The sequence below is a fragment of the Porites lutea genome, chromosome 7, assembly GCF_958299795.1.
Source record: "Porites lutea chromosome 7, jaPorLute2.1, whole genome shotgun sequence".
In the NCBI taxonomy this organism is placed as follows: Eukaryota; Metazoa; Cnidaria; class Anthozoa; order Scleractinia; family Poritidae; genus Porites; species Porites lutea.
The window spans coordinates 26469104-26491817 of NC_133207.1; the positions used below are offsets into that span (position 1 = coordinate 26469104).

The following is a 22714-nucleotide window of genomic DNA, read 5'->3' on the forward strand; positions in this document are numbered from 1 at the left end:
TTCTCTTCTTACTTAGTTCCACACTTCCCAGAGGTGTGGAAGTGAGGAAAAGTCTGACAAAGTAAGGATACTGCCGCACTTTTCCCCCAGTCACGAACCCCTTGTCATTCTTTACCTTGTTCCACACTTCCCAGAGGTGTGGAAGTGTGGAAAAGTCCGACAAAGTAAGGATAATGTCTCATTTTCCCCCAGTCATGAACCCTTTGTCATTCTTTACTTAGTTCTACACTTCTCAGAGGTGTGGAAGTGTGGAAAAGTCCGACAAAGTAAGGATATTGTGGCACTTTTCCCCCAGTCATGAACCCTTTGTCATTCTTTACTTAGTTCTACACTTCCCAGAGGTGTGGATTTGTGGAAAAGTCTGACAAAGTAAGGATAATGTCACACTTTTCCCCAGTCATGGACCCTTTGTCATTCTTTACCTTGTTCCACACTTCTCACAGCTGTGGAACTGTGGAATAGTCTGACAAAGTAAGGATATTGTCGCACTTTTCCCCCGTTAAGAACCCTTTGTCATTCTTTACTTAGTTCCACACTTCTCGGAGGTGTGGAAGGGTAGAATAGTCTGACAAGTTGAGTTTAATGTTGCACTTTCCCTGAGTCACGAGAAGCTCAGTGCGCTTTATGAGCACTTGGTTTTATTTCTGTCTGGTTTTTTACATTTTTCCTTAAGAACTGTTTTTATTTTGAATAGCAGATATAACCATTGTTTCAATGCCAGCTGTTGAAAGAAACTTAAAGTTAAGAAATCCGATCTCCAACCAAGCTTTCTTCCTTATCAGTACGGGTTCAAATTTGATAATTGTTAGATTACGCCATATATCCACTGTTTCGCAGTTTTTCCTCTTCTCTAAGGTTATGTAAATGCTGGACATAAATTATGAAGAAGAAGCAACACCACGCTCGGAGGCGAGCGGCTCGAGGCTAAGAAACCTCGAAAAAGAATTCACCTAAGGGTGACTCTCTAAAGACGAAGAGGAGGGTGGACCATGCAAATATTTTAGTATTGTCACATGTGCAGTAGAGATAACATAAATATTCCCGACCCTATAACACGCACCTAAACAGTAATCCCCCCTTTCTACAGAGAGATCTGCAGGTAGCTACTCTAGGCCGATAAGTCACAATTATTACTTTATACAGAATGCTGTATATTTTTAGACCAATTTAGGTCATGAACCTGATGAAGGAATAGAACAATAACAATTGATTTGAGCATTTATAAACTTTATCAAGTTGATCTTAAAGCGAGGAAGATAGAACGCACATACTCTGCATTCTTTACTGCCTATTTTTAGCGTTGTCACGATCTTAAGAGACATGACTGTTGTACCCAATTGAAAGCTCCCGGGGTTAAGATTCTTTGTGTATTGTATTTGCGTTATAATGTGGCATTCACATTTAAATTATATGGAAATTCCTAAAACAAAACGTTTTATACCCAAAGGGTTTGAATTGGGTACGACAGTGAGTCAGCCGAATAGATCTATAGGAAGGAGAAAAACCCAGAATAAGACGTCTGACATATGGCACATTAAGATGAAAAATTTCAAACATAAAAATCCATAGATGAGATGACGTTGTTGAGGTTTCCGTCGAAAAATAAATAAATAAATAAACGAAGATAAAGGACTGACGGGGACTTCGTGACAGAGAAAACGTAGGCTTGTTTTATGGTCGGGTATTCAAACAGATGGCAGTGAAACAAGGCTAATAATTATCTTCTAGTCATAGAATTGTTGCCTAAACTTAAAATAGCATTTAAAAAGATGTAAAACGAGTTGCAGGAATAAAACCAACAAATACTCCCACTGCGCTTTATTCTCTTTTCATACATAGCAGTGTAACTAAGGAAAGAATGTCAAGGGATTCGTGACTGGGGGGAAAGTGCGACAATATCCTGACTCTGTCAGACTATTTCATACTTCCACACCTCTGAGAAGTGTAGAACTAAGTAAAGAATGACAGTGGTTTCGTATGACCAGGGGAAAAGTGTGACATTATCCTGACTTTGTCGGACTTTTCCACACTTCCACACCTCTGAGAAGTGTAGAACTAAGTAAAGAATGACAAGGGGTTCTTAACAGGGGGAAAAGTGCGACAATATCCTTACTTTGGCAGACTTTTCCACACTTCCACACCTCTGAGAAGCATGGAACTAAGTAAAGAATGACAAGGGGTTCTTAACAGGGGGAAAAGTGCGACAATATCCTTACTTTGGCAGACTTTTCCACACTTCCACACCTCTGAGAAGTGTGGAACTAAGTAAAGAATGACAAAGGGTTCATGACTGGGGGAAAGTGCGACAATCCTTACTTTGTCAGACTTTACCACACTTCCACACCTCTGAGAAGTGAAGAACTAAGTAAAGAATGACAAAGGGTTCATGACTGGGGAAAAGTGTGACATTATCCTTATTTTGTCGGACTTTTCCACACTTCCACACCTCTGAGAAGTGTAGAACTAAGTAAAGAATGACAAGGGGTTCTTAACAGGGGGAAAAGTGCGACAATATCCTTACTTTGGCAGACTTTTCCACACTTCCACACCTCTGAGAAGTGTGGAACTAAGTAAAGAATGACAAAGGGTTCAAGACTGGGGAAAAGTGTGACATTATCCTTACTTTGTCAGACTTTTCCACACTTCCACACCTCTGAGAAGTGTAGAACTAAGTAAAGAATGACAAGGGGTTCTTAACAGGGGGAAAAGTGCGACAATATCCTTACTTCCTCAGACTTTTCCACACTTCCACACCTCTGAGAAGTGTGGAACTAAGTAAAGAATGACAAAGGGTTCAAGACTGGGGAAAAGTGTGACATTATCCTTACTTTGTCAGACTTTTCCACACTTCCACACCTCTGAGAAGTGTAGAACTAAGTAAAGAATGACAAGGGGTTCTTAACAGGGGGAAAAGTGCGACAATATCCATACTTTGGCAGACTTTTCCACACTTCCACACCTCTGAGAAGTGTGGAACTAAGTAAAGAATGACAAAGGGTTCATGACTGGGGAAAAGTGTGACATTATCCTTACTTTGTCAGACTTTTCCACACTTCCACACCTCTGAGAAGTGTAGAACTAAGTAAAGAATGACAAGGGGTTCTTAACAGGGGGAAAAGTGCGACAATATCCTTACTTCCTCAGACTTTTCCACACTTCCACACCTCTGAGAAGTGTGGAACTAAGTAAAGAATGACAAAGGGTTCAAGACTGGGGAAAAGTGTGACATTATCCTTACTTTGTCAGACTTTTCCACACTTCCACACCTCTGAGAAGTGTAGAACTAAGTAAAGAATGACAAGGGGTTCTTAACAGGGGGAAAAGTGCGACAATATCCTTACTTTGGCAGACTTTTCCACACTTCCACACCTCTGAGAAGTGTGGAACTAAGTAAAGAATGACAAAGGGTTCAAGACTGGGGAAAAGTGTGACATTATCCTTACTTTGTCAGACTTTTCCACACTTCCACACCTCTGAGAAGTGTAGAACTAAGTAAAGAATGACAAGGGGTTCTTAACAGGGGGAAAAGTGCGACAATATCCATACTTTGGCAGACTTTTCCACACTTCCACACCTCTGAGAAGTGTGGAACTAAGTAAAGAATGACAAAGGGTTCATGACTGGGGAAAAGTGTGACATTATCCTTACTTTGTCAGACTTTTCCACACTTCCACACCTCTGAGAAGTGTAGAACTAAGTAAAGAATGACAAGGGGTTCTTAACAGGGGGAAAAGTGCGACAATATCCTTACTTCCTCAGACTTTTCCACACTTCCACACCTCTGAGAAGTGTGGAACTAAGTAAAGAATGACAAAGGGTTCAAGACTGGGGAAAAGTGTGACATTATCCTTACTTTGTCAGACTTTTCCACACTTCCACACCTCTGAGAAGTGTAGAACTAAGTAAAGAATGACAAGGGGTTCTTAACAGGGGGAAAAGTGCGACAATATCCTTACTTTGGCAGACTTTTCCACACTTCCACACCTCTGAGAAGTGTGGAACTAAGTAAAGAATGACAAAGGGTTCAAGACTGGGGAAAAGTGTGACATTATCCTTACTTTGTCAGACTTTTCCACACTTCCACACCTCTGAGAAGTGTAGAACTAAGTAAAGAATGACAAGGGGTTCTTAACAGGGGGAAAAGTGCGACAATATCCTTACTTCCTCAGACTTTTCCACACTTCCACACCTCTGAGAAGTGTGGAACTAAGTAAAGAATGACAAAGGGTTCAAGACTGGGGAAAAGTGTGACATTATCCTTACTTTGTCAGACTTTTCCACACTTCCACACCTCTGAGAAGTGTAGAACTAAGTAAAGAATGACAAGGGGTTCTTAACAGGGGGAAAAGTGCGACAATATCCTTACTTCCTCAGACTTTTCCACACTTCCACACCTCTGAGAAGTGTGGAACTAAGTAAAGAATGACAAAGGGTTCAAGACTGGGGAAAAGTGTGACATTATCCTTACTTTGTCAGACTTTTCCACACTTCCACACCTCTGAGAAGTGTAGAACTAAGTAAAGAATGACAAGGGGTTCTTAACAGGGGGAAAAGTGCGACAATATCCTTACTTCCTCAGACTTTTCCACACTTCCACACCTCTGAGAAGTGTGGAACTAAGTAAAGAATGACAAAGGGTTCAAGACTGGGGAAAAGTGTGACATTATCCTTACTTTGTCAGACTTTTCCACACTTCCACACCTCTGAGAAGTGTAGAACTAAGTAAAGAATGACAAGGGGTTCTTAACAGGGGGAAAAGTGCGACAATATCCTTACTTTGGCAGACTTTTCCACACTTCCACACCTCTGAGAAGTGTGGAACTAAGTAAAGAATTACAAGGGGTTAGTGCCTGTGGGAAAAGTGCGACAATATCCTTACTTCCTCAGACTTTTCCACACTTCCACACCTCTGAGAAGTGTGGAACTAAGTATGAAAAAGGAAAGTATGGATCTTGTGGCCAGCACTGGACATTTGTGAGTCGCGGTGGAAAGAAGACACTCGGGCGAACCGTACACGACAATGTAGTTGCCATTAATTACTTGTTGGACAATATCTGGGTCTTCTTCGTCAGTAATAGCGATTGCTGGCACTTCAGTGTTGTTCAGAAAGAGAACTTGGTCCTCCAATAAGGATCGTAAAGGCGAAATCACGACTACAAGACTAAAGCCGCGAGGTTTATCGAGCAGAGCATCTGCAGCGATTGGGAGACACTGGAAAATCGTAACCGTAACCGGTCGGCAAAATTACAAACACATTCCGGCCTTCAAGGAATTCTTTCAAAGAATTTTCCTGCTCAGGGAGAAGGCTTTCAAGTTCGAACTGTTCTTTCACCGCTTTAAACGCTTTTTGCCACTTTTCTTCTTTAAATTTTGACATATCTGGCTTTCTGTCGACGTGAAGGACCGTCACGCACACGTGAGAATTGGACTAATCATGAGGCGCGTAAGAAACCCGCCAATCAGAAACGCTCACATATGTCCTTGCGACTCTGCTGGATATCAGAACGAGCTTTTGTGCACTAATTCGCAGACGGACTATATCCCCACTATATGCGATACGTGGGCCGGCTGCACCGCAGGCTACGCTTCGATCGCCAACAGGAATTACACCTTCAGGTATTTATAGCAATAAAAGTGGGTGGTAGGCCGACACGACTTTTACTTTATGCCAAAATGCTTTTTGTTCCCATGAGTTTTTTCCTCTGCAGGGTTGGTTTTTCTCTGGAAGGTTATGCACTTTCACAGAGCAAATGTGATTTTAGCCGCTTGTTTCACACTGAGAGGTCATGGCACACATCGATTTACTGTGGTTTTTGTTTCTGGTCGACGGGATTTGCCCTCTGATGCAAGAGCATTTTCTTTGACCTCTTTTGAAGCGTAAAGCTTTTTATTGCGGCTGAATAAGGGTCTTACTTTTCTCCAAAGTGCCTTCTCGATCATAATAAGTAAGCAATTTTCTTTAGTCCCTGAATGTAATGTTTTTCTGCAATGTTGTATACTGACGCTGGGCCCAGCTCTTTCGTTTTCTTTGTAGACTGTTCAAAAATTATCACGGATAGTTATTTACAGATCCAAAATTATAAGATTTAAGTGCAGCTTAAACCGAAGCTACATCAGCTATGGAGAATTGCATTGTGCTTCGGTAACTATAAACTCCAGCTTAGTGTTTTTTTAAAGACAGTTTGAGTCTTTTGACCGGAGCGCGTAGTTCCTCCCAGTGTTTTATAGTCTTTGGACTGTTTTGTTATTGCCACTCTGTGATCAAATCGCGTGCTACGTGCCGAACGAAAAGCCGATGTCAATCAGACCAGTCAACAGTCAGTGTTCTCGCCAATAGGAGCTTGCATCAGGATCTGATGCGCAGCGGGTACCGTGGAACGGCGGTCCCAAATGTTTGTCTACAGGCCTTTTCGCTTTTCCCTCTCCCCACCCCGCTCGACCAAAGGCCTGTTAACAACTGCCCAGCATCTGTTCGCAGCATACTAAGAATTTGAAACCTCTATTTATAGGTCCATATTTATTAATATATCAGACGTGCGTCTTGTTATTTGTTGCTCACAGTTTATAATATAGTTTTGAGGTACCGGTATTTTCTTATAGTGAAATAAAGTATGTTTTGTTGCCAGCTTGTTACGAAACGTTTTTTTAATCCGCTGAAAAAGTCCTCAGGATATAAGGCCACCCGCAAAACCTCTTAATGTATAAACCCATGCAAAACTTATAACCGGAATTATAATCATTTCATGATACTAAATACAAATCTAAAAATGTTTGAGGAGCTCATTAGAAACCTAATAAACCCTATGTTCTATGGGTAACAGGCAACTAATTCAAATACGGTCTTTTTCATCACTATTGATGTCACAATATTTGAAATCATTATGTATATAATTTACAAAAAAAGCTACAACAACCGCTTAAATTCTAATACAAGTTAATACACCTCTGAAATCCTGCACTTCAGCTATTCATGCCAGATAAAAATACAGAAAGGTTACAATTAAACTTTGGTTTCAAACGGCTACTTGTATTAAAATGCTATTAAATGTTATTAAATGTCCGGTCGTACTATATATTAAAATCACACAACAGTCAAGTTTCGTTTACATCTCAGGTTCAAAGTAAAACATTTTTCCAGTTTTATCTGTGGATTTGCATGAAAGTGCAACTTATTTTGGTTGTCAACAACCAACTTTGTTTTTTTTGGTAGCCCACAGCTGAACCCAAGTGGCTGCAACAGAAAAAAAGGGGGTCTTTGCAATTTTTTTCCAGAACCTTTAGAGAAACCGAGCAAAACCAATCGGGTATTGTTACAATCCCTCAGAATGAAAACGTTCGGTGCATGAACCGGTTTCCGGATAAAAATTACACCCTGAGGTAACAAACTAGTAAGGTCTTTTACTCTGTCATGACTTTTTGATGATTATAACCGAATGCCAGAGGAAAGCGATTTTTTTTTTAATCTATCCTCTCGCTTATTTTTGGCCTGGCACGCTTAACTCTCCATCTGATTTCGTTTGCTTCGATCCTTTTTCGTCCTCGGTTTCTCTAGCAGAGTTTGAAAAACCTCTTTATGGCTGTTGCCTATCTTCCGACCTGCCAGGTTAACCCTCGCTACTTAGGCTGTTGGAGCGGCAAAATTGCTAACATACATCACGATATGTGTTCCCATGTGCAGGGCAAATGAAGACAAGATATGCCAAAGATCGTGGTAGTCGAAGAAATCAAACCCCCAAAGACATTCTTGGTTCCTATTACGAGATTGCTCGGGAGAATCTGCTTTATCTGTTGTCGGAAACGCCAAGAAAAATACGAAGGCGGCAATTGCAACACACGAGGCTATCAATGCGTAAATCACAGCACAAACAGACGATTTCAAGCGTTCCATGACTTCCTCAATTGGAGTTAATTTCAAGAACGCTTTTGCAGAAATAGCGAGTGTGCTCTCTAAAATGCAAGTGATCAGAAGCGCTAGTGGAAGGCCCAAAAAATTCGCAGCCACTGGTAACGCAACGGCACCTGAGATCAGACTAAGGAGAAGGAAAGCAAATTTACATTTGGATTCTTCGATACACTGTCTAGACCAATTCCGAGGGTAACAATCGTTAAAGTACAATTTATAGCTAACCCAAATGAAAATAATGAGACACCATAAAAAAAGGAGTATACCCCAAACCCACGTTGGGATTAACCCTTCCCTGGAGTGAGCTAGTGAACCGAGATAGTTTAAAAAATAGAGTGGAACTACAAAAGCAAGGAAGAAGTTTGTTGCTCCCACGTGACCTCTCGCCTTTCCATCTGCCAGGCAGTTTTTTATCTTAATGCCATTATACATTACAACGACAATTAAACCTGAGATAACGAACATAAATGCCGTATCGAACTGAAATGTCATCTTACTTGGGCAGAGATGATAGAGCATTGAGAAAGATCCCTCGAAAAGCAACGCCCAGGCAAAAGCGTACCCTATGGTAAAAGAAAATCCGCTCTTGAATGCCTCTGCGTGATGAGATTCTTCAACGTCATGCTCTGGCACCATCATGGAAGCAAGGTGAGGGGCAATGTTAGGACATATCAACACGTGGTCTGGTAAATTCTTATCTGTTGACTCTGCTTGGTGGATATGAGCTATGCTTTTACAGCGAACCAGTAATTCTGCTTCCATATACAAAACAGACACTGTTAAAACAAAGGCATTCATTATATAGGCAACATTGCTACTCATTAAATTAAATGGAAGATCCCAAAGCCATACCCTGTAGCAAAAGTCGTTATAATAACAGTTGTCTCTATCGCCTTCTTCAATCATTAACCACCAATTAGCAAACACAAACTGAAACGCTCCCACCATCAAGACGCATCCGACAATGCAAGTTATGTACGAGTACGTTTTGGGCTCTCCTGCAAACCAGTGGTTACGGAAAACTTCCTTCATGGCTTTCCAGACGTCCTTACGGTCTGGTTCAGTGGTATCAACATTCAGTGGAGTAACGTGGGGCTCTTTGAAGCACTTCAACGCCCACCAAGCGAGAACTGAACCCAAGCAAAAGGGGAACAAAAATATGAATATCACAGGTGCCGCGTACGAGTAATTAAATGATTTTGTCAAAGTCAAGGTTCCAGTTTTACTTGCATTTAATGGCATGGAACCTGCAGCGTTATTTAAGGCAATACCAATGTACCAGCTTGTTGAGTCGGCCAGAGAAGGAATAGATGCCTTGGATAAAGTGATACGTCCTTTCTTCGCAAAAGTAAGACGGATAGACTCGCCTCTATAATCCACAAGTCTTATGTTGTCCTTAACGTCCTGACAGTTTCGTGAAACTTTCAAGTAAGAGGGCACATCCGAGTCGGAAGTAACCGTTATATCAAGCTGCGTCTTTGAGATGTCTTTAGGAGGGATAAACTGAAAGACATTTACAGTATTCCGTTCATTTATTTCGAACTCTTTAGGATCATCGAGGCCTATTCCATTGTCTTGAGATGCTTCCACCGTGAAACCCACTCCGGGTGTTCCTGAAAGCGTGAGGTGTTTTTCCATCGATTCATCTTCTGAATGAGAAGGACAGAACGACAGACTTCTCCACTGCTCGCTAAGTGAAGACTGTGAAATGTCCAGATGACCCTCAAGGAAGGTGTTGCCTTTGCCATAGACTGATAAGTGAAGAAACCCTGTCAAAGAGAAACAGCAATCCATCATATAAATACTGAAATGCTTCCCAGGGGTGGTGGTGGTGGGTGGGGGGGAGGGGGATTCTTCCTTATAAGAGGCTAATGTCGATGTGCCGCTGGATCGGGTCGCATTTACAACAGGACTGACTATAAGGGGGTCGCACATTTTCGGATTTTTTGGGGTAAGGCAGTTCTTCATATTTTCGTTTAGCAAACATACCAGAATGTTTGTACTGCAGGTGAAAAGTTAAAAAAAGTTAAAAAATACTGGAGGCCAATTCACAAAAATAGAAAGTTGCTAAGTTGGGATCGCGAAAAATAACATACTTGCAGAAAAGCCGTGACTAACATGGGGTCTATATTTGGTCACAAAATAGACTATAATGGGGTAGGGGCTCTGAGAGGCCAGCGGGACACACTCAGCAATCAACCAAAGTACCCCCTCCCCCCCCGGGGAATACTTCCTCCCAAGGTTGTTCTTGTAAAAGTTCGATACCACACTGCATTGTATATAATTGCGAGAAATATAATTCCTCTCCGTCGCGCCCAAACGAGCAGAATAATTATCCCCTAATCACCTCGGTGATACTAAATCTGAAAACTTGTTTACATCAAATGGCTGTTAGAAAGTCATTCAATACAAGCCTATGGCTTGAAATTATAATGTCTGAGAAAGGGTGTAAACGTCGCGAGTTTACATTCTGATACAAGCCCTCACAAACAATGTGTAAGACAACTGATGAGCAATTGCGATCACGCGATGCGTGGAGAGCAAAAGGTCCGGCACTTCAAGAAATTTTGCCTATACTAGGCGTCGGGATGACGCGCGCGTAATCAGCGATAAAAAGAGTAGCCGAGCAGACAAAAAAAGATACTAAGACAGGCTGTGCCTACATAATGCAAGGCAGTTGATTTGTTTACTTTTATTTTTTGACTCTCCTTTTCTCTTAAAACATTGTTTTAAATTAAATTTGTTGTCTGTGTCTTAACCATACACAAATGGGCTAGATTTCTTAATTGACGAACGAGGCTTACCGACGCCGGCCTTGTTTCCAGTTTTTTTCCAATGTTCATTTGCCCAACAAAGCTACAGTGAGAATAAAATGGCGCTTGCACATACGGTAGAGCGTTTTTCCTGCTCCTAAACAAACTGCGCAAAGTTAAAGGGGCTATGTCACCCCACACGCATACGCGAGCCAATGAAAACAAACTTGAAAAAGTCGGCCCGACTTTTTCAAGTTGTGTCGGAGATTTTGAAAGGCTGTTTTTATCTGTCTAAATCTCAGCCATCGTTCGATAGTTAGCGAAGTTTTGTATTAAGAATCGTTCTATGGTGATTACAGAATAATTTTTTGGCGTTATTTTGAAATTGTTTGCCTGTGGAATGTTTTTACGTGGATTTACTGTGTCCTCTTATCAGCGGCCGTTGTAATGGCAGAGTTAATGACGGCTACTCCACAATGAGTGATGGAATCTTTGATGGCATCTTCCCTATAGTTCACAGAACCTTTCTATTGAGTTATTTTAGAGGCCGCTGGCTCTTGGATTTTTCTTGTCTCAAAGTATGTGGACATATAATGAAGCGGCTATCGAGTTGGCGGCGGCCGTTTTTTGTAAACGATTACAAGAGCATCAGGCCATGAGTATCGTGACGAAACTAAACTCCTGGCGAAGGAAAAATTATAAAATTCGGCTAGATTCCTTCTTGTATTTATCTGGATTCACGGCAAAGATAAACACGACCGTTTGCTCGTCCAGATTGTTCTCAACGGACTTAGAGAGGCACCTTAGTACGAGTTAGATCCTGTAAATGCCATGTTTTTGAACTGGGGCGTCGATAAAACCCGGAACATGGAACATTCCGGAATGTTCCATGTTCCGGGTTTTATCGACGCCCTTTGAACTGTTTGTGTTCGAGCATATTTTTGGAAAATAGCAGAGTTTACTTTCCCTTTTTATCAACGGACTGCTTATAGTGGAGTAGTATACCAATGATGCTTGGTTCTGTTTTGCTCGACGTCGCAGTGATTCGGCACGATCGAACAATTTTGCGTGATAACGTATGTTTCCCTAAGATCAAAACAAAGACTTGAAGTCTCTTTGTTCTATCAGAATCTAAATTATAAAATCACTAGCGACAGACAAGTCTAATTGTTAATGATTTGAAACAGTCTTGGTCTTTATCTTCGGTCTGGTGTCTTTTGTAGCTCGTTTGTAAAATACAACTTCGATTTATTTTGTTGAATAAGACAATATGTTGTTGTTGAATCTTTGTTTGCGCTCTATTTTATGAATGGCATGCGCTTTTACTTCAAAACTACAAGTAAAATTGTCGTCAAAATTTTGTTCTTGATCTAGCATAACCAGAGAAGAAACGTTCCGTAAATTCTATCGAAATATCCCTTATCTAAACCCATTTCGCTTGTTAACCTCTCTAAATTCGGAACCTTGGACGTGACAGAGAACATGGAGAAAGTCACGCGTTAAAAACAATAGAATTTTGACAGTTGAAAGTAATTTGCATAACCTCAGAGCGCATGCTCTCCAGCTGACATAGCCCCTTTTAAGAGGCTCGCGACATTGTATATTTGCCTTCTGCACTCTAAAACTTCCTCGATTTCTCGGAAAAGCGGAGAATTTCAGTTATGAATGAATAGTTGTTTACACAACCTAACTAGAAAAGGGAAAACTTATGCGTAAGTACATAGAGGAACTGAGATTTTAAAAAGTATTTCTAGCCAATTTAGAACATTTAAATCCCAAACTTTCCAGGAGAAGCATGCCTCTAGATACCCTTCCTACACTTGTGCTTCTGGTTTAGCCCTCCAACTCTGGCTCTGCAATGATCATCCTTGATTAGGAGAAGTTAGATACAGTTTCCCCAGGTGTTTTTCACTGTGTTTGACGGAGTCTTAGATCGAAGGAGATTTCTCGCTATTTGAATGTTTTGGGCTATTATAACGATAGCGATGATACCTTCCGCTTAATTTAGAATCAAATGATTCAGTTAAGCTTGAGATCATGCAACCCTTGTAAGAGTTTTGAAAATAATCAAGAATATTTACGACAAATAGGCATTCAAGTAAGAATCCGCAAGGCATCAAAAAATCTCCCTTGACTCACCTTTCTTCGATTCTCTGTTTCTCTTAGCCCTCAAATATAAAATGCTGTTTGTTTTGTTTGTCTTTACGGTGCAGGAATGGGTCGGGATTCTTGAAGAAGGACTCTGAGAACTTAACTTCATCATCGAAGACTTGTTTCCATTTTTCTCCAATGTTTTTAACCCCACAAGGTTGCAGTCAGAATGAAACGTCGCTTGAACCATATAATGGCGCATTTGTTAGCTCAGAACGATCACAAACGCGAGGCTTGCGACAAAGGAAAACATGGTGAAAATCAGTTGGAATAAAGACGTTTACACCCATTCGACCTCAGTTCTTTTTTTACTTCTACGCTTTAAAAATTCCTCGGTTTCTTGGAAAGCCGTGAATTTTAGCTATGATCAAAATGCTGTTATAACATAACAAAAGTAAATCGCGCGCTCTGATTGGTCAGTTAGCCACTACCATTTGACATGCCCCTGGGTGCACGCCAAAGGACTGAGCAAGCGCGGTAAAATTTAGGCAAATTCAACAAATCTTCTCTCCTGACGGTAAAATACACCGATAAAATGCACAGATGAAAAGTGGAAGTTGAAGAAAATACTAAGCTGTCGTTTTGAAGGAAAAAAGACAAAAGATCAAGCGACAAATTTGCCCTGGATGAATTAATCACTGTTTTCCTTGGGGCTAGAATCCGCTGTTCAAAGGAAAATCGAGCGAGCGAAGATTGAAGGTACATTTTGTATGTTTTTTTTTATAGAAGAGAAAGTCTGTTTGAAATGTAAACTCATCAATTAGTATTGTGTTATTGACTTTTTGGTCAAGCTGATGCTTAATTCAAGCAAATATTTCAGGAAACACGCTCAAATTCGAGACAGCTTTTTTGTGAAGTTTTCATCGCATCGATTAAAAATTTTACTTGAGTTTAAACGGGCACATTACGCTAGAATAAGCGAATTTCATTTGAGTACAGAAACCTTTGGGTTTTCAAATAATTTTTTCAAACAATGACTTCTGTGTGTATTATTTTGTTCCTCAGTGTTCATTCATAACAGTCGTTCAGAGAACGGTCGAAAAACAACAGCTTCAGCGCCGGCTGTGTGTCGGCGAATTTCAGTTTTAACTTTGACTTTCATAGCTGGATTTCCCCAGACAGATTTCGATACAAAGCTAGTTAATTTCTTTTTTTAAATTAGTGTTACCTGTTATTCTAAAGGAATTACCTTCAAATTTTCTCATTTCTACCTTACGTATATTTCAAAAATTGTCACAAATAAGCTTGATAATTATTTCATTTATTTAGTTTTAGCTTTTTTTTAGAGTCTTTTTAGTTGGTGCTTATAGTTGCAGCTATAGTTTTCCCTCAAAGTTTTTACCCTAATATTAAGAGCAAGTAGACAGATGCCATTCAGAATAACAACGAAAAACGTTTTGCAGTTTACCTGAAGACGGAGAGCGGTTGATTCCGCGAAAGAAAAACTCAAAGGCAAGTTTTTGAAAAACATAGAACATGATTTGTTTACGCGCGGGCAGGTGGCAGCATACTTGAACTCGTACCGATGACTCAACCGAAGGCAAATGGAAAATAATGTTTTTCTCTTTTGATTATGTTATTTCTTATTATAAAACAACTAAGATAGTACGCGCGCTCTGATTGGCTGAGAGGAGTGCTTGCATGAGAGTATGTAAACATGGTTGTGCCCAGAAGATGTTTTGCTTTTCGCGCTAATCACGCAAGCACGAATTTGAAAAAGTTTTCAAGTTCAAAACTCCACAAGTTTACTTTCTTTACCCATTCCCTCGTCGGCTGAAACTTGGAAAATCGCTACAAAGAAAGTGTGTCCATTTTTTTTTTCGCTTAAGCTGACATTTTAAGCGAGAAAAGTCCGTATTTTAGAAAGCATCTTTTTGCAAAACAAGAACTGATTACGCATGCAAGACTTTCGTGGACAAGGTTTTGCGACTGGTAAGAATTTCTCTTTTAATCAGTGCCATACAAAGAGTTTTGCGTTTTTTCTCGGGAAATCTATTTTATAAAAGCAATAGAAAACTTTTTACCTGTGTTTGCATAGGCTTATATAAACACTCGAGGCGTTGGTAGAATTCTTGACAGTTATGCAAACCCTCGACTTTTTCGTCTCGGGTTTGCATAACTGTCTCGAATTCTCCCAACCCCTCTCGTGTTTATATCGGGCTATGCAAACACGGAAATCGTTTTCTATTGCGTAAATGAGAAAACTGGCCGAACTAGACTGTCATGTCACTAGAGGAATTTGACCCCGCCATAAAATGCTGCCAGCTTTACCAAAGTCATTTCAAGGCATCATCTTCCACTTTACTCTACCTCTCTTTCGCCTACCTTGTATTTCAAAACATGCAACGAAACGTTGTTATTATTATTTTTTTAAAATTATTAACGTGTCTGATTACATCGCCCCACCAGAGGTTTTCCTTGGTTTTTCCCAACTAATAATGAAAAAAAAAATTTATAAAAGTTTAAAGCATAAAAAACCCTTTGTTCACCCTCGGCAGTATTTATTTACTACATTTTTTGAGCTAAAAGGTTCAATCAGGGCCCGACAAGCAAATGTCTGACAAATTAATACGAAGAGTACTGACGAAGTGACATTGTCCTGCATTCAGTGATTACAGTCATGTAATTAAGCTCAGAAACTAATTGCTGCAGCCCTCAAACGAGGTTCGTTTAATTAAATTAAAATTAAATTTTACAGCAGTTTGTTTGTCACTGATCATGATTCTAATGGATCCAACCGGAGGTTAAGCCTCTTTATTTAATGTTATTTCTTTTCAGAAATGTTCTGGACTGTAAATACGTCGGATTTCATGACTGAATTCAAAGCCAAAGAGGCGGACGGTTTCGATTCATAGCTTGAAAATAAACAACGTAACATATATCAGTGCCAAGATTCCTTCAGTTGTAAAAGGCCGAAAATGTAAGAAAGACCACAGAGTAAGAATCAATAAGGCATTAGAGCACCTCCATTACCTTTCTTCGATTTTTTGTTTTTCTCAGTAGCTCTGATCTCCAGTATAAAAGAGGGTCTGAATGGGGGTACCTCAAAATACTAAACACTTCATTTTTTGGCTTTATAACATGAAACAGTCAAATTTTAGGCATTTTAACACTAACAGAAAAAATTTCATTGAAATGGTAAATTTTTTCTAGAAAGAAGCAAAAACGGCTCCAAAAAGGTCAGTATTATTTTGTTTAGTATATCAAGGAGTGTTTGGTCATTCTACGGCAATTCCGTACAAGAGTATAGTAGATTTCCGAAGATTAACGAAGAGGTCCGACCATTGCTGAAGATGTCCGAAGAACCCTCCAAACACTTAACAGCAAGCACTAAAAATTATGGGCAAATAACACCAAACATTAAACCCCATTCTGACCTTCATAAAATATTGCTTGTGTTGTTTTTCTTTACGGCACTTTCTTGAGAACTTATTTTATTTCATTAACGAGGCCTTGTTTTCAATTTTTTTCTAATGTTTTTTACCCCATAAATTTTCTAGTCACAGTAAAATATTATTTCGATTAAACCAAACAGTAGCGTTTTTCCATTCCGCACTTTAACAAGACTTCTCGGTTTCTTGGAAACACTGACACGAGTAAGTTAAGATATGAATGAAGTGAGAAATATGGTGACCATGCATACCGCAAGCCGTGTAAGCTCAGTCGCTACCGAAATTGTACCGCATGTTTAGACTTCCAGACTTAATTATATTACAGGGAAGCTCTCATAGCAAAGACGATTACACTGTTTAATACCGTATTTTCTCGAATAATAGCCGTCCCTCCAATAATCGCCCTCGGCTAGTACGGGTACCTAGCAGGGGTACTCCGGATTTTGATAGGGGCGGGACGATTGAATAGAGGCAAAATCAAAACCCCCAAAAAATCCATGAACCAAAAACAACAACCCAAAAAATCCCATGGCCAGATTCTAAGCCTTAAAAATTTCAAGATATCCTAAAAATGATATAACACACATAAAAATAAAATTTTTAAAAAGTTAAGTTTGGTTGTAGTTTTTCCACAGAACTACGCGGGCGATTACGCGGACACTGCCACGAATCTTCAGACTGTTTAAAAGGGCCATGATTAAGCGAAGAAGCAGACAATGAATAATGTTCCAGCTACCAATTTCAAAGCACTTAACTGTGAAACGCTTTCAAAAAAAAAAGGAAAAGAAAAAATATATATATGGTTTTCTTCACGGAGAGGTAATTCTGACGAGTGCAAGATGGTTGCCCAACTCTCCCGGCCTCTTCAACGATGTCCCTGCAAGTTTTTAACACGAATTATAGATTTATAAAGTTCCCACAACTTCAATTTAACAGGGAAGGGGGCAAGAGTCGAATGTGAGTCTGATTAACACCCTGACTTTGGGCTGAGAATGCTTCCTACCAAGGTTGCTCTTGTAAAAGTTCGATACCGCACTGCATTGTAGTATATAATCAGTGTGAGAAATATTAATAGTCCCTTTCCGTCGCACTCAGTAATTGACCATTTTGGGGGATCATTTGCGGTACTGTACAGCACTCTATAAATGCTTTTAAACTTCCTGGGTTTCTTGGAAATCCCTGAATTTCAGATGTGATAAATATGCTGTGTCCTTACAATTTTGGTTTAACATGCAGGGGAGGGGGCAGGTATCGTGTGAAGTCTGAGTAACACCACTTTGGTTTTTAAAAAGTTGACAGTGAATTAATGCCAAGACTGAAAAAAAGAAACCGTAAAACTACATTTATAACTAAGTTTAATAAATAAAACAGAAATAAAAGCAAGCAAGAAAAATAGTGTCAATAAAACAATAGTTCTTGAACAGCAATGCAGTGTCTTGCTTAATTGCTGGTTAGCATTAAAGCTAAAATGAACTAAAACTTCACATACTTAGATACAATATTCTCAAAAAGAATTTACACAAATCCTATCTATCGGATACCTCATATTAACTTGAGAAAATGATACTGGCTTTGTAACGGCGAAAGTCTGTGAAAACGACCTCAAATAAAAGTTCGCTCTAGTACAACTACATTAGGAGAATTCTTTGCTTATTATAAGATACAAAGTTTTCCATTTAATAGTCCTTCGTTTCTCGTTCCCGAAGTGTGAATCTTTGTAACTGTCTCTGTATGCACGAGAAATGAATAAACAGGTTTGCGCCGACAGGGTCCTTACCACTAGACACGACATTTTCACGAGCTGTAGTTGCTAAGTGTATTTCGAAATAAAAAGGAAACCTCTACAGCTGCGAGTGACAGATACAGTGGTCATATTTCTCTATTCCTCGGCGTTAAAATGAAAGACAAGTTTCCTTCTTAACGTCCTCCCTGTCCTAAATTTTCACAGCAACGAAACATCACATGCTGGAAAGAAAGGACAAAAAAATTGCCTAAAGAAACAGTTCTGTTATTTATAGTTTTATTCATTTCATTGTTCTTAACGCGTTGTTCAAGTTCATAGCACATTAACCATCCATGCCTAAAATGCGTTCCATTCCTCTACTTTTCACCGGACCACCTGCGGTCGACAATGGGGATCATTTGCGGGCCATTTTGGGGGATCATTTGCGGTACTGTACAGCACTCTATAAATGCTTTTAAACTTCCTGGGTTTCTTGGAAATCCGTGAATTTCAGATGTGATAAATATGCTGTGTCCTTACAATTTTGGTTTAACATGCAGGGGAGGGGGCAGGTATCGTGTGAAGTCTGAGTAACACCACTTTGGTTTTTAAAAAGTTGACAGTGTCTCAAGGATTATTTTTTGGAACTGGTTGTGGCGGATTTTGTTAAAGAAACCAACGACCAACAGCATCATGCATTCCCCGATTTATTAAAAGATTATCAACTTCGCGAAATACCTGCCGGTTAAGTCGGCTTACAAGAGAGCACAATTAAAACAACAATAACAACTAACATAAACAATTAAGGGAATTCTATTTTCCTTAGCCAGAAAAGGTTGTGCAACTCAAGCTAATCGTTACACGGCAGCCTCAGCACCTTCATAAGCTGTTTCCGATTCGCTTGATTGCAATTGGCCGGTGTTTGCTTCGCGTTGGCGACGCTCATCTTTTCTATTGCACACGGATTTCAACTGACACCTTAACAGTCTTTTGTAAGATTCACGAAACGCAGTTATTCTGAAACAATAAATCCACGGGTTTATACATGAATTAGTTAGCGCCAGAGTCCTTGCCCAGTTATAAAGCATACCAAAGTTTTCTTCCGCAAACGCGGAGCGTAAATACAGAAGGGGAAACCAGCATATTGTAAAAATAACAACTACGATCGCTATAGTCACAGTCACACGACGTTCTATAAGGTATTTGGAAACTCCTCTCTTCCCAGTTTGACTAGGGAAACGTTTGAGCATCGCTGAGCCGTGTTCTGTAACTTTGAGAACGATTAGAAAGTAGCAAATGATTATCGCGATGTAGCAAAGACCAACGGCAACAACCGTGAAATAAGACGTTGCTGTCTTGCTGACCGTCAAGCGTAACACGCCGTAGACGGCAGGTAGTGTCCATGAGATCGCCAGCGCTATCTTGAAGCGCTTTTTTGTTCGAATCTTTCTGAAATCGTAAGGCCGTAAGATAACCAAGCAGCGGTCGATGCTGATGAAGCACAAATGAAGAATAGATGCTGAGCATGACAAGTTGGCGATTAAGCGAAACGCTTGAGACACAGTTTCGTGGCAATCGCCTCTCATTTGAAGACCTAGAAAGACTGATAAAAGTGGATGTCCAAGGGCGGTCACAAGTAAATCAGCTACGGCCATGCTCACCAACCAGAAATTTGAAATTGTTTGTAGACCGACATTCCTAGAAACTGTACTGATCACCAACACGTTACCAACAGTGCCAATAACGGTAGACAAAAAATTAACGGCTATCATGCTAAAGATGTGTATCATCGGCAATAAATGACACTGTTTGCTACTTGCCGACGTACTGGCTGAATAGTTAACAGCAGCAATCGTCATCTCCGAGGAGATTTAAATTCTTCTTTTTGGCTGGACCTTTTAAACACCCGCCGCGACTCGACGGCTACACACTAAGCAAGTGGAGTGTCAAATGTGTTTCGCGTAAACTTTTTAAGCAAGTGAGCCCGTGTGGTTTTAATTTATGTAAAGTTTAAACTTTGGCAAATTTCCATTGAAAATACTGGTGTAAATTAAAAACTCAAAATTAGTAGCCTCCCAACAAAACCTCCTACGCACACGTCCTCCTCAGTTTTAAGTCGTCTTCCGCAACTCCTCGGTCTTTCTACCTACTGTGGAACTCTCTTCATCCTAAATTAAGATATCTTCCACCAAGCCTGCGAGAACAGACGCCTTTTTCGGCTTTTGTTTCACTCGCCTGGAAGGTAAACTCAAGACGACTATCTTTTTTTGTTGTTGTTAAAATTTGAGTTCTACGTGATGAATAGGGTGAATTAGAAAATTATGCTTCTCCTTATAAATTATCTAATATATACTGGAGACACTTGCACAAGTGTTGTAAGGGGCTAAACTATTTTCTATTTGCCATTTAATACATATATTTCTTATTATGCTTCCTCTCTGTTCAGTAATATGACTGTGGAAGTATCCAACCTCCCCTAAAATAGTTGTATCTGTAATAAATGATAACGCTCTTTATTATTATTTTTTTTCTTTTGCCCACTCCTTCTTATCATTTATTGCATTAGAAGAGCACTTACCTCGACCTTAAGCTACTGGGCAATTTATTTTTGGAAAAACCGGTATATAAATAAGTTATTAAATAAATATTTCCATTTTATTGCGAAAGAATATCTGCTAAATTAGAGTTTTTGTGCAATTAATAGCTTTTAAGGCGTTGAAATGCAATGTTGTCCTTCGGTTTTTACGTATTCTCAGCACGCACAATTGCATGGAAGAGATCCAGCACTGATAAAAATACTGCTTTTACCGGACCTGAACACTCTTTTAATATAAGTGAAGCCAAAAGGTGCAATATTAGTATTCCTAAACCCGTTTCTTAAGTAATATTAATAGGGCTTTCCTGACTTAGGAGTCATACCCATTTGGCAAACAATTATATTTCCTTAGTGGCTTTTAAAGCCCAATTTTTGTTTTTCGTAAAACTTACATTTTCTGTAAGTATTCGATCCCGCCATCAAGATATGGCAAATTTTTTTAGTTACATGAGCTATGGTGACTATCAACGTTCTCTCAGACGTCAATTAAAAAAAGTAGGTTAAATCGATCACAGTGGAAAGATTAGAAAATATTCCCCAAACCAAATAGGAACTGAGTTAATAATAATAATGTAATTTAGCTGCCTGACTGATCAAAAAAGACTGAATTTTATTTTAGTTTGAGCCAGAAATTTGTTAACATAGATAAATGAGATTACAATATAAAATATACAATATATATGTTTATGAATGCATATATGAAAATTGAGGTGTATGGTGGACTAAGAAAGATAAGAAAGAAATTTTTTTTACAAGATGCCGATGGTTTATGTCAAATAATTAAAATTTATAGAAATGTACAAACATTAGTTCACCTATCAATCATCATATTCTGGTGCTTCATAAGACACAGTACGCTGCTCCCCAATTTCATGAAGAGGTTGTATTAAGAATGTGTACAAAACAAACACATCGAAAACAGCCAACATCAGTTGCAAAACTACTGAGTATATTATGGGTGCCTGTTTGAAAACTTGAAAATGTCAATTATGTCGTTATGGCAACCAAGACAATAATATTACAGTTCCCCTTGAGTATAACTCTTCATAAATTTTGTTTGGCTAAGAAGTCTACCTGGAGTTATGAAAACCGGGTTAGCAAACATTTTGTAATTTTTCTCAACTTCCCCTGTCTAATAGCTTGACGTGTGTTTACTGTGTTACTTGCTTATGTCGTTGTTTTTTTTTGCTTGTTTTGTGGTTAGGGATTTGTGTAGAAGTAAATGTAGACAGAATTACTATCTTACCCCCCCCCCCCCCCCCTCCCGATTTTTTTCCCTACCCACAATTCTTTCTTTAACACAAGTGACAGTTATTTGAAATCAGCGCGCGCGTAAAGCTGGTTTCGGTGAAGTTTAGCAGTTTAGTTTCATATATTGGTCACCTTGAGAAAAGTTTCCCGGAGAGCATCATGTAAAGCTCTGAGATGGGACAAAGTTATTACGATTCGCAGAGTCTGCATCGTCCAGTATCGTATTATATTCTCGTTTCATTTGGCTAAACGGATCAATCACCCTGATCCGGGCTGAGACAGAAAGGTACGATATTGTTCGCTTTTCTAAGGTGACCCTAAGTCCTTGGCCTCGGGAACAGGCTCTTAGTCATTCGTGTTTTTGCATGTTGCAGTTTTCATTTATTTGTAACATCTTGCGGAAATGAAATAAACTAGCCTTTCCCTCTGAATAAGAATTTTATTCCCCATCGAATTAGTTCCCCTTTCGTCTCAAAAAAAAAAATAAAAATAAAAATCGGCGACGGGCGCTAAGTCATTGGGGATCATAGTCCGGCGTTTTTTACCCTGCGAGCAAGCTCGCTCGCGAGTTCTCGCGAGACTCGTTTCACTCGCCCAAATAGGAGAGCTTGCTCGCAGGCTAGGCGTATTTGGGCATGCTCGCCTCATAAGTTAAATGAATTGAAGGATGCCCCCAAAACATTAAGCTGCCATGGATTGCAAACATTAAATCAGAAATCTTCTCGTGTTCACAAATTACCTCTTTTACTTTAAGTTTCTTCCTACAAGATTGCACAATTTAATACAACCAAGTTAAACAAAGTTCTTCATGGTGAGAAAATAATAAACTCAAACCAGTCATCAAACGGCACTACCAACTTGATACGCCATTTCCAGTTCGCTTGATTGAACAGTGTTTACCTCGCGTTGGCGACGCTCACCCTCTCCACTGCAGGCGGATTTTAA

At 39.6% G+C, this 22714-nt stretch overlaps 3 protein-coding genes across 3 annotated transcripts in view; all 3 read right to left on the reverse strand.

Moving 5' to 3' along the window:
- Positions 1-7386: 7386 nt before the first annotated feature.
- On the reverse strand, positions 7387-13116 carry LOC140944191 (uncharacterized). Its single transcript, XM_073393322.1, has 2 exons — positions 12796-13116; positions 7387-9672 (listed from the first exon to the last, which is right to left on the reverse strand). Exons 1-2 carry the CDS (start codon positions 13007-13009, stop codon positions 7619-7621), a joined length of 2268 nt encoding a protein of 755 aa, XP_073249423.1. The 5' UTR covers positions 13010-13116; the 3' UTR covers positions 7387-7618.
- Positions 13117-18779: 5663 nt separating this feature from the next.
- LOC140944694 (beta-1 adrenergic receptor-like) lies at positions 18780-19852 on the reverse strand. Its single transcript, XM_073393812.1, has one exon. The coding sequence runs from the start codon at positions 19779-19781 to the stop codon at positions 18780-18782; it is 1002 nt and encodes a 333-aa protein (XP_073249913.1). The 5' UTR covers positions 19782-19852.
- Positions 19853-22416: 2564 nt separating this feature from the next.
- The window catches only part of LOC140944176 (alpha-1D adrenergic receptor-like), a 1219-nt gene continuing 921 nt past the window's right edge, over positions 22417-22714 (reverse strand). The window contains exon 1 of the mRNA XM_073393303.1: positions 22417-22714. This exon is cut by the window's right edge and continues 921 nt beyond it. Within this exon, the coding sequence (XP_073249404.1) occupies positions 22610-22714 (105 nt within the window). The 3' untranslated portion in view covers positions 22417-22609.

Coding starts and splice junctions, on each gene's coding strand:
- LOC140944191 (XM_073393322.1), bottom strand. CDS start 13,009: ATGCGCCATTATATGGTTCAAGCGACGTTTCATTCTGACTGCAACCTT. Junction 9,673..12,795: donor AAACAGAGAATCGAAGAAAG/GTGAGTCAAGGG, acceptor TCTCTTTGACAG/GGTTTCTTCACTTATCAGTC.
- LOC140944694 (XM_073393812.1), bottom strand. CDS start 19,781: ATGACGATTGCTGCTGTTAACTATTCAGCCAGTACGTCGGCAAGTAGC.